Genomic DNA, 12165 nt, shown 5'->3' with positions numbered 1-12165 from the left:
CTTCTTCTCTGATGGTTATAGAAAGAAAACTCCAGTCTATAGCTAAAATCTTGATTTTAGGTCCTATGCTCCTCTTCCCTTTCACTTTGTGCTGTAAACTTTAGCCCTTTTGCTGTTACCGACACCTTCAAGGCCACCTACATCCTCCTATGTGATAACCTCATCCAATTTGGCAATGCTGCTGGGTTTTATTTATTTAATCAAGCATTTATTCTTTTGCAATCTTTGTTCTCCTTTTCTGTCATTAGTAAGGGATGGAAATTGTGAGGCTAGTGTCAAACCTTCCAGCTTACCTCTGGACATTACATCACCAGCAGTTGGAGACAGGTAGTGTCTGTTCTATTTTCCTTCCTTTTATTACCTTTTCTCCCACGCTAAGTTTGTATTAAGTGCCCTCAGGATTTAAAAAGCCATCCAGATGTGAGGAGATAGTGGAAGTAATAATAAGGCAAGTGAAGTTTCCCCATGGGAACAGTTTTAGAAGGGTTGTCTTTAAAAAGGAAAATTCCCAGGAGGGAAAAAAATCTGAGTTACATTTGAGAGAGGGCTGAAAAATAAAATCAAGTCCATTTCTTAGAGTGTTATGAAAAGCAAAAAAATATGTTGCAAATCAAACAATTTTAAGTTATACACTGTATTGAGATTTATTTTAAATCCTTTTGTTCTCCAGCACTGGAGTCAGTGCCTGTAGGATTTTACATTCCAGCCCCATGGCAGTGCCTGTTTGTTTCCCGAACAAACCATTGTGCCCAGAGAAGTGCTCTGTTTCCTGCAGCTTTTTGTGGTCCTACCTGCTTTGAAGCCCTTGTTCAGTCACAAGGTCTCTTCTTGCCCTACCCACCTTTCCCTTCAGTCTAGCTCTGTGCCAGTGCGTTTCCCTCTCCCTGCTCACAGATTTTTGAAGCCCAAAGGGGCTGGTATGATCACATTGCTTGGTTTCTTGAGTGGCCAAGAACTCCCTCACCCCATTCCTGTGCCCACTCCCCATATTCTCTCTGGCACACCCCATGGGGTTTGGAGTAGGGAGAGCTGGGAAACAGAGGTGTGCTCTACTGCTCTCACACAAGGTCTGCATTCATTCCCAGTTCCATCGTGAGGTCGCTGCAGGTTTTAGGCTGGGCTGAAGAGCCCTCTACTGTCAGAAGCTTCGTTCCCGTTTAGGTAACGCCAGTCTGTGCTCCAGTGGAGTGAACTCAACTTGAGTTCATGTTAACCTGTGTTTCTAGGCTTCAAGTCATCCTTGTTTCATCCTTTCTTGAGTCTTCTTTGGCTATCTTTCAGTGCTCAATGCCCAGATTTCCCACAGCTGGTTCACTACTCTGATGTATCAAATTGATCAGAGGGATGGGGCACCACTCCTACAAAGGAAGGCTGAAAAAATTAAAAAGAATTTGGATTGTTCAGTCTGGAGAAGAGAAGGTTTTGGGGTGATCTAACTGCAGCCTTCCAGTACCTGAGGAGAGCCTACAAGAAAGACGGAGAGAGACTCTTTACAAGAGCACGTAGTGAGGAGAAGGGGGATGGCTTCAAACTGAAATAGAGTAGGTTTATGCTGGATATTAGGATAAAATTCTTCACTGTGACAATGGTGAGGCACTGGCACAGGTTATCCAGAGAAGCTGTGGGTGCCCCATCCCTGGTAGTGTTCAAGACCAGGTTCAATGGAGCTCCTAGGAAGCTGGTCGAATGGAAGGTGTCCCTGCCCATGGCAGGGGGGTGAAACTAGATGATCTTTAAGGTCCCCTCCAATCCAAACCATTCTGCGCTTCTTCAAAGGGGAGAGTTTTTACCTCTGCTCTTGGTGAACACAGGCTAATGCATCCCAGTGGAACCCATCTGCACAGAGAAAGAATTAAGCAAGTACCATTCATTTCCTTGGTTGTCTTCCAATCCCAATTCCTTTTGGAGTTCTCCATCTTGAAAGAGCACAGACTATGCTTATGTCCCTGGGTGAATGTCTTTTCTGTATTCAGTACAGCCAAAAATACCTACTGTTTATAAATAAACACACCAATAGTTACTGACTGTTCAGTACATCTCATCTTTTTCCAACATTTATTACTTTCATTGTTCTTTGGATCCTCTGAAAGCTTCATCAGCACTGGTTTAATACCTTCCTTCAGATCATTAATCAAGTTACTAATGAGCATTAGTTTCACAACAACATCCTACTGGAAATAATTTCATATTCTACAGTCTCTTTTCCCCCTCATTACTTGAAATCTATCAGTGAACTAAAATTTATAATATTGGCCCTTTTGTTGTTTTAATAATTATTACCTTATTTTACATCAGAACATAGTCTCGTGTGGCCAGATAGAATGTCTCATGCTGTTGTAACCTCTGACTCTGGGTTGCTGCAGTGCCTTTGTTAACACAACCCATAATTTAATCAGAAATTATCACAGTTGTTGGACAGGAACAATTTTGAGAAGTGAGGTCACATATTATAAACACGGAGGCACAAATATTAATTTTTAAATTTAATGTGTTTTGCATCTCTTGATTTAATGTCATTTTACCTGGTTTACAGGTGTGGGTATCATCTAATTTTTTTATTTACAAGTATTGGCACCAGGTTAACTTTCCCAGACTTCTTTCTCCCCAGTATTCTACAAATCCCCCAGTATTTTACAATACTTCAAAAAGTACAGTGGAAGATGCACAGACCTTCAGGGTTAGCCACAAAAAATATCTAAGGACAAAGTTCTCACTAGGCCTAATGGGTTTCATTTTCATGATATATTTTCAGTTATGGAAAACTGAATATACAACAAACAAAACCACCTAAGTTTCTGGTTTATTTGCGTGTAGATTGGTCCATTCTCATCCAAGGTTATACTATCCATCTTCCTACTAGAGTTTCCAGTCTCTCTCCACCTCATTTTACTCACCTCCCCTTCTCTCTGTCTCTAAAGTGTGTCAGGCCCCTGTGTCTCACTTCAGGTGCCCTACTTGCTCCGCAGGAAGATCCAGGAGCATCACTGAACTGCACCGATTTGGTGCTTCAATTCACACAATTTGAAGGTGACAGCTAAGGGAGAAGGAGCAAGAAGGGATCCTGTCTCCCTTGGATGGATGACTTGGAACCGCACCTTGCCCAGTTGAAATAAATACTGTTTGATTTTTATGTTGAGAACATCCAACTTTCTCCATTCTTCTGGCACAGCTATCAGAGACACTTCAGAAATGGAAGAGTCTCATCCCAGCCCTTCCCCTGCACTGATACAGGAGGTATATTGCTTTTAAGCAGAAACCATTTCACTTGAAACTGAAACTAATATGAAAAAATTAACCCCAGGTAGGTGTGTTCCCTTCTTTGGAAAAAGAAAATCCTGCTTTCTGAACTCAGAAGTGTCAGCCTGGGAGAAGCCAAAGGGTCGCCCTCTCAATATACTTCCCCTACTTCCTGGTTTGGGATCTCTAAAACTCTCCCCCAGGATCCTGTCTTAACACAAAAGTCTCCTCTCACTGAATTTCTGTTCCATATTCCTATACCACCAGTGCCTTGCTACCCCTGGAGAAGGCTGAGACCTTGGGAATGACTGTACAAGCAGGTAACAAGGCTCAGGTAAATCACCCTCCCACTGTGGACGGAAGAGCACGCAAGGGTCCTACCTAAATCTGTAAGCAGGACATCACCCAACAGGGAGCAAAGGTTGAACCCAGATAAAAGGATTTGGGATTAGATCAAGATTAGGAAATCCATGCCCAAAGAGGAGTGGATCCTCATGATCAAAGGTCAATGTTAATCCCCACCAACACCATGGCCACCTTCCTGTTCTCCACCTCAGACATCACCTCAAAGCCTGGCCAGGACCTGGTGGCTGGTTACTGCCACCATCTCCATGCTGTGAGCACCTTTCTGAGCTCAGCTGGTTCTTCACTCGATCGAAGCACCAGGTGCCACATCTTTCACTCAAGACTGCCAGAGATGAGAGCTGCTGTTGTTGCAGTCCCCTCTTTCACAGTCTGACAACCCCAAGATTACTTCCACAAAACCCCTCCCAAGCCCTGCTTTTTTCTGTGTAGCTCCTCCCTCAGCTTTGCTCTCTTCAGGGCTTGCCTTGACTATGACACCTCCAGAAAGTCACTCCACTGCCAGGGACAGCAGGCTGCTGTCTTTGAAGTCCCTTCCAAACCAAACTCTTCTGTGACTCCTACTGGGGTTTGCCATGGGACAAAACAGCATGGGGAAGTGGGCACAGAGCTTGCCATCGGCCACGTCTCTGTTCTGCACTTCCTTGAAGGGTGGAACTCATACAAAATCTGCCCTGAGCTTCTAGAGGGTGGATGCTGTGTCCTTTTCTCAGGGCAGAACAATGAGTCCCCAGCAAGGTGTGTCTCTCTGTTAGTGCCCACATGTACAACAGAGGGATATGCTGCAAGATCCCAGCACACCACTTTCAAGTCATGAATTGATTTCCTGCCTTTTGTTCCAAATAAACTGTAGAAAAGGTTTGTGTAAGGGCGTGTGCCAGAGCACGAAAATGGCCAATAACCCAGGAGATCTTCCCTGGTCCTATATTCCTAATGCCTCTCAATTTTCACCTAACACTGAAGAAGTTAAGAAAAGGTCACTCACAACGCCAGCTGCGGTTGCAGTGATATAATAAGAAAATAATGGAAGTATTCCCTGTCTGTGCAGGAACCCCAGAGGCCCAATTCAGGGCTGCACAGCTGACCAGGGAGTAAGAAAGACCAACCACTTTCCCTTGAGTGCACAGCAAAACTACAGCAATTGGCATTTTTTGCAAACGGTGAGTTCTTGGGTCTTTCACAATTTCCACGTTGAGCATCATCTCACTCTGTGACTACATGGGAAAGCTACCAGGCTATTTTCTAGAAGAAAACAAAGCCTTAGAATTTAACACCAAGCTTCTCCTCAGCAATTTTCCAATGATGTGAAAGAGGTTACTTAATTCCTCAGCAGGCACAATTAGGTCAGCTGAAGGTAAAGACTGATCCACCAATTCTTTAGAGTTTGTTTATTCAGTAAACATCTAGTTACAAGTTTCACAAATTAAAAAAGTGGGGGAGCTGACTGAAGAGGGGTCGGGGGCCCACAGGCTGATCCAGCTTTTGTTCTGCTCCTCCCTTCTCCAACGCACACATCCTTCTGCTTCTCCACAGATGCACCAAGGAGCAGCAGGGGAATCGAAGCCTCTGTCCCGGTGAGGGGACTGACAGGGGGTTCCAGCAGAATTCCCTCATATTCCTTTCACAGGGGACTAAACACAAAGTTCCGAACCAGCCCAACCCAGCACAAAAAGAGTGGAAAGGATGGAAGAGGCAAGGTGGCAGCTCCTCATGCCCAGCACTACTGGCAGAAAGAACAGAGCCAAGGGACAGCAGAGAGGGAATGGGCAGTTAATGTGTTCCTTGCACATCAGTGAGATTTCCCATGCCCCACTGCAGCACCCAAATGGGGTGAAAAAGAGCAATGCAGAAGATTAGTTGCTTTGTTTAAATTCTTAAGTGGGAGGGAGGTTAATACTAAATTTGAGGAGGGTCCAAGTGGTGCTTTGAAGGGGCTTCAGAGTTTCACTGTCTGTACCTGGGAGGAAAGGAAACAGAAGACATAAAAAGAATAAGTGGTGCCTAGAAAGAAGAAGACAGATAAAGACATGTTTAAACCTGATGTCTAGACATCAAAAAAAAGGGAAAATGTCCCTTTTCAAGCATTAGATCACATCCTAGTGAGCCCTATTCAAAGCACAGGAGACCAGACACCAGCACTTATATTTCAAACTGGATGGACAGAAAATAGTCTCTAAGTTCTATACAATGACAATATAAACACTCCACAGATTGCAATCCTACATCATGTCATACTATTTCAGCCATCAGTTAAGGCTGACACCACAGGTCTTTTGTTCATGACAAAGCTAACTTAAACAGCTTCCATCTTCCTGTTCAGCACAGCATCTTCTCAAAATTCACACCTTCCCCTGCTCTCTCAAAGCGGGAAAACCCCTTTGCAACCAGAACTTCAAAATAATGTAAGGTTAGTGCAAAGGAAAAAAAATAACCCTATGGTTCAGAGGCAGAAGACAAGGAAGGAACTTGTTAAGACTCACAAGAGCGTGTAGGTAGATTTGGGGGTGGCCACACTGCACCCCCCACAAGGTCTGCTCCGAGTTCACCAGTCGTACCGGCGGGACTGTCTGGAGGGAGAATCCTCAGGGCCCTGGATGGCAAGACGAGTCCCCTCGGCCCGCCGGCCACCGCTGCCTTCGTGACGCCGGTAATCCAGGCCCCGCTGCGGCCGGAACCGGGACGTCTCTCGCCGCCACTCGTCGTCAAATGCGGCTGCGTCACCTGCACAGGGAGACAATAAGCTCGGTGGGGAGGAGCAGCTGGGGAAGCGGCACCTGGCTTTGCAGGGAGGAGAACACGGGCGCTACTCACTTTCATCCATGTTGATGTAGTCCTGCCTCTCCTCCTGGTCACCTGTGCGATGGTTCCGGGACCGCTGCATGATATGGGCTCTCTCCCTGATATGGTGTCCGATCGACATCTGTTCCAAGCCACTGTCCGAGTCCCTTACGGTTCGTCTTGTCTCACGGATCTGGGGGCAGATTCCCACGTGGAATCAACGTTTTCATTCCTTCTCCCAGCCTTCTAAGGCACCCTGATTCCTGCCTCCAGTATTTCAGCCAATTTGCACCGCCACCCCTCCCAGGACGTCAGGCGCAACGTTAGCAAGAGGGAAGAATGGATTCCCCACTGCCAGCACTTCCCATTTCCTCCCAGGCGCCCTTGGCACGGCTCAGTGAGTCACAAGAGCACAATGTGCTCCTCGAACTGCAGCTGACTGCAAAGCCAAAGTGCTGTGGGCGGCCACCCACAAAGCCACCAAATGAAGCCCACCCTCTCACAGCCTCCTCCTTACCCCGCCAGGTGCTGAACGCATCTCTGAGGTCTCCTGATAGACTTTGGGCCCGTCACCCAGGTTGGAATAAGAGATGACAGTTGAGGAGGTAAATGTCTGGCAGTTAGCACCACTTGTCATATGCTCCTGCAAGAAGAAATGGGGAATGGTGGAAAGAAGGGATGGGAGGGAAGAAGAGATGGCATTTAATTCTCTCTATACAGCAAAGTAGGAAGAAGTTACAATAGGAAGAAGATAATCCCCATGAATCCATTTTTCTGGAGAATACATCTTCCTGTTAAATTAATACTTATTTCTTGCTAAACAAGTCCACCCCCACACTTCCTTCCTCACCCCTCTCCTCTCCCTGCACTCAGGAACAAGCTCTGTCACTGACTGCCAGCAATGAAGCAAAGCTTACAGGCTCTGCCACCTTGGCAGGTGTGGCTCAGTCCACCCCAAGCAGCACAGTAAGATGAGAGGCACTAGAGGGACTGCAGAAGCATCCTCAGCACTCCCCTCAATACTGAACATGGAGGGTTCTTACCATGTTTCCAATCATGTCGTTCATCATCCCAAACATATCTATAAAGCCACCTGCCTGATAAAAAGGAAAAGAGAACACAAGAGTAGTCACTCTGGGAAGAGACATGAGGAAAGAGCAACAAACCATTTGCAAGAAAGCCTGCTGTCTAAGAAGAACAACCTTGATTTTTTTTCACAGGAAAAAAATCCCCAGAATTTGGTGTGGCTGTTCTCTCCATTCTCTCAGGTTGCATTGCCCAGTGTTCTGGCAAAGGTTGTTCTTTTAGTTCGGATCCAACTACCGATGCACTGGGGCTTGTGAGCCCTGGGGGCTCAGCAAAGTTAGGAGAAGAAATTGCAGCATTTGCACTAACAATGATCTTAAGGAAGTTTCCTCTGATTGTTTTCTTTCTAGCATAACAACAAATTTTCTGATCTTCTACAAACACCTGCCTTTTCCATCCTGTAAACCTGAATGCTGCAGTAACACCCTGGGCCAGCAGGTCTCACAGGTTAATTGTGCAATATGTAAACAAAATTACAATGTCAGTTCAAACTTGCTGATTTCTTTCTTTTTTGTTTCCTCGAGTAGCCTCTTGTTCTCATTTCCAGCAGAGCAGTAGTCACACACAATGTTATTATGCTTTGAAGTCTATGTGTTTGTAGTCTTATTAATCCTCCTCTGAGCTACAAAAATTCCGGGACGCTAAAGTCTTTTTCATTGAGGCAATTCTGCAGAGCAAGACTGCTAAAGTTGCTGGATCTGGACTAACCTATTTCCACTGTATTATTTCAGTGGAAGACGGAGATCAGCACGCTCTGAGCACGGTGTTCTCACGTACACACAGCCATTCCCATTCCAGCCCTGTTTATCTGAAGCATTCAGCTGGCTTCTCCAGCCACCACCACTGGCAAAGGAGGTGCAATAATCCCCTCTGCCTACTGATGGCCAAGTCCTTTCTTCACATCCTCACAGCCCCTCCATTACCTCCAGATCTGCAGCTTCTTTTCAGACATATGAGGTTATTAAGGGACTACCTGCTCTTCCCAGATATTAACTGTCCCAATTCCCATGAAATATTGTGCTGTAACAGCTTTATGGCTTTTCTCTGGTCAAGGTGCAAATACAACTTCTCCATATACACAGAGCTGGACTCTCTCTTCAAAAACAGCTCACGGACAGGATTAAAGCATTAGAGGGGAAACAAGGTAAAGGCCTGAAGTCATAAAGCAACTCAATGAGAGGCCCAAGAGAAACCAGATGCTTCCAGTTTCAGTTCAACACCCTCTTCCCTATTTCATTTACTATAAATCTAAAGCTCATCCTGGTCTCCTCAGACATTCCCATCCTCCCTACCTGGTAGGGTAGCTGGTCATGCTTACAGATGGCTACATTTTAGCACTGGTTACACACAGTGCTGATGAATCTCAGTATGGAGCCACTACTTGGAAAGCTTCTAATCTGACCCAGAAAAACAGAAAACTTACCATGCCGAGCATCCCAAAGGGTGAAACGGCTCCTGCCTGCCAGGAGAACAAAAAAACAGAACAGAGAATGACTTTGCAATAGCCAAACATGAGATCCTCATCAGAACACACTAATCCTTCTCAGAAACAGAACTGGGAACACTCAGGCTCTACAAACAGATCAAGAAAGGGCCCCATGGATTCCTGAGGGTTCAAGTTATATCACCCCTAAGAAACCAGGAGATGCTCCTAAATTTTTCCCCATTATATGAATGGGGAAATGTTTCGCATCCTTGAGAAACAACACATATTTATGCCTTTCCTCTCATCCTACCTAGAACACAGTTGCGTTCAACACATTAATACAGGTGGGGTAAAAAGGACCAGAACACCACTGCCTAAGAGATTTATTCTGCACCCACCACCTGTGTGGAGGAGACGGGGGTGCCCAAGCCAGGAAGGGTGGAAGACAGAAGCTGACTGGGCAGTTTGAGAAATTCCAGCCTGTACTCAGCCCCTCTGTTACCTGCATCCTGCGGCCAGCCGGGCGAGCCCCAGGTGTGGTCCCATCCGTGATGCCCAGGAGCGGCCCGAACCCGAAACTCCCGGAGAGCATGCGGTTCATGTGCTGCCGGTGGATGGCAAAGGGATCCCTTTTGGAGAGGTGGGAGAGAACAATGGTGAGGACAAAGCCCCATATAATCCACTCCTCCCAGCTCTGAGTTTTTCCTCACACAAGTGTACATTCCTTACCAAGCTGAAAATTCAGAATCCTGAGAAGTCTGTGGTGTCTATGGTGATTACTAGGGCTGGAAGGGACCTCTGGATCCCATCACATTTCTTGTGATAGTAGGTTTTATACCACAGAAGCCCTCTCAGGTACCAATTTCTGTCTGCTCAGAAGTAGGTTGGTGTTCTGCTTCCAGTACTGCTCTGGAGCAAAGTATGGCCAAGGCCACTCCAGAACCTCACTGCTCAAACATCTTTTGTAGGGAGGTGCACCAAGACCTTCCTGGCTGCAAAGCGAGGGCTATGCTTAATGGCACCAGGGAGCAGGAGATCCTACATATGGTCCTCTCACCCCTCCGTGTACATGGACACAAACAGGGAAATACAAGACTGGAACCTCCAGAATGGACTGCATGGCCTGACACCCCCCTGCCGCCCAGCGGTTGAGACCACATGCAGCTTTTCCAGATTTGAGGGAGAAAGGAAACAATAACTGGGATCCCTAACTGGTTTTCCCTTCTTTTGCAGCCTCCACTCTGAGGCATGCAGGCATTCATATGTGTTAGTGAAGTAAGAGGAGGAAAAGGAAGTTAAGGATAAATAGTCACAGAATACAGTGGCCACAATAAAAAACTTCTGGGAAATACCATAGCTTTCTTCCTGTACATCTTATAGTCTGCAATTATCCCTCTTGAGCATTAATGACCTCTACAGCACAAGACTATTCCTAAGATCACAGAAGTACCCACTGCAAACCAGTACTTTTCTGTCTCTACTGGAAATGCTTCCCATAGTAAAAGCTAGACTCATACCTGCCAAGTTAATGAGAACGCACTGTCATTCGATGACTAACTGGGACATCAAGGTCTCCTCTCCTGCTAATTTGCTCACAGCTGATAAAATTCTTGCTGACTACTGATTTCATAAGCAAAAAATGGATTATTCTTCTATGTGCATGAATTTCACCAAGTTTCTAGTAGTGTCTTGTTTAACATAATCAAATTCTTCCTGTATTACAGTCTGTTCCTTATCCACTGTGGCAAGGGCTGCCAACTTAGTGTCACTGCCAAAATTTATCAATAGCATCCAATTTCTGTACTGAGGACGGAAACAAAAACATTCAGTGAAAGGAATCCCAGGAAGAGTTCTTGGGACCTTTGTTAGATTTCAATACTTGTGTTTCAAAACTACTCGTTGTCTTCTCTTTACGTTGTTCCTCACAACTTGACAACTGCTTCAGCAGCCTTCTCCAGCTCCATTAATGACTTCCTGTGCAGAACAGCAACAAACACTGGACAGAGCAGCAGATTTTATCTACCTCAACTGCAACCCTACTTCGCATAAGGAAAATAAATAAATAAATTTAAAAAAAAATCCTTGCGCAAAGAAAAAGATTAGTTATTCCAGCCCTCTCTCCCTTTCAGTCAGCTGCGACGCCTTTTGGCCTACTTTATCACGCTTTCCTGCAAGACCGCGCTCCAATATCGCGATCCCTGTTATCCGCCGCGCTGCCCCTCCGGAGGATGTTTGTGTTTGTCCCCAGACAGCCGCGCTGCAGCGGCGCTCCCCGGGCCCGGCCGGCCTGTGCCCGCCTGCTGGGACGCGGGGGCAGCGCACACCTCCCCGGGGACGGTCCGTGCCGCAGCCCTCCCTCCTTCCCTCGCTCCCCGCCGCCCATCCCGCCGCAGGATGCCCACCCCGACTCACATGGCAAACATGGGGTCCTCCGGCTCGCCATCCCTCATCAGCCGGAACATGCTTCCCTCGCTCGGGGGCGGCCTCTGCGGAGGGGAGAGGGCGGTGAGCGCAGCCGGGGCTGAGGGCGGGGAGGGGCGGAGCGCCGGAACCGGCCCCCCCGCCCCGCCGCCAGCCCGGGCAGGTGACGGCAGCGCTGCCCCCGGTCCCGCCCCGCCCGCCGCGCCCCTGCCCAGCCGTGCCTGCCGGTGTCGGCGGTCCCGGTTCGGCGCAGCCCGAGCCCCCGGGCCGCTCACGCCTCCGCGCCCATCGCGCCCCGGACCGCGCTGCCTCCGCCCCGCCCGCTCCGCGCATGCGCGACCGCCCCGGGGGAGGGCGCGGGCGGGGCGGGGCCGGACAGCGCCCCCTGGCGGCCCCGCGGGCGGCGCCCCCGGGCCGCGGCTCCCGCCGGGCAGCCCGGGAGAGGGAACGGGAGGATGCGGTGCTGACACACGGACCGGGCAGGCCCCATCGCTCCGCACAGCTTCCTCACCACGGGCAGCCACTGATCCCTCCTCTCTGCGGACCAGTAACGGGACCCCTGGGAATGGCCTGAACCTGTGTCGGGGGGGCGTCTAGGCTGGATATCAGGAAAAAGGTTTTTCACTCAAGGGGTAGTTGGGCACTGGAACGGGCTCCCCGGGAAAGTAGCCACAGCACCAAGCCTGACGGAGTTCAAGAAGTGTTTGGACAATGCTCTCAGGCACAGGGTGTGACCCTTGGTAATGGTCCTGTGCGGGGCCAGGAGCTGGACTCGATGATCTTGATGGGTCCCGTCCAGCTCAGAATATTCTGTTTATTCTGTAGTAACCCCTGTGGCACGTGGCCAGCTGGTT

At 48.1% G+C, this 12165-nt stretch overlaps 1 protein-coding gene across 4 annotated transcripts; it reads right to left on the bottom strand.

Moving 5' to 3' along the window:
* Positions 1 to 4973: 4973 nt before the first annotated feature.
* On the bottom strand, positions 4974 to 11652 carry MLF2 (myeloid leukemia factor 2). 4 transcript variants are annotated; one of them, XR_015284947.1, is made up of 10 exons: positions 11533 to 11638; positions 11303 to 11376; positions 10408 to 10926; positions 9393 to 9519; positions 8888 to 8923; positions 7422 to 7475; positions 6896 to 7021; positions 6412 to 6571; positions 6081 to 6321; positions 4974 to 5557 (listed from the first exon to the last, which is right to left on the bottom strand). XR_015284947.1 is itself a non-coding variant. In XM_086882661.1 (8 exons), exons 2-8 carry the CDS (start codon positions 11350 to 11352, stop codon positions 6143 to 6145), a joined length of 732 nt encoding a protein of 243 aa, XP_086738787.1. In that variant the 5' UTR covers positions 11353 to 11376; positions 11533 to 11631; the 3' UTR covers positions 6079 to 6142. The 4 variants fall into 4 exon arrangements, 1 of the variants encoding a protein (XP_086738787.1); XR_015284948.1 differs by having other exon boundaries at positions 10408 to 10864; positions 11533 to 11633; XR_015284949.1 differs by lacking the exon at positions 10408 to 10926 and having other exon boundaries at positions 11533 to 11652.
* Positions 11653 to 12165: the final 513 nt, after the last annotated feature.

This window comes from Cyanistes caeruleus, chromosome 3 (genome assembly GCF_971803275.1).
Source record: "Cyanistes caeruleus chromosome 3, bCyaCae1.hap1.1, whole genome shotgun sequence".
Lineage (NCBI taxonomy): Eukaryota > Metazoa > Chordata > Aves > Passeriformes > Paridae > Cyanistes > Cyanistes caeruleus.
The sequence above is the reverse complement of the archived record's forward strand: the minus strand, read 5'-3'. Positions and strand labels throughout refer to the sequence as shown.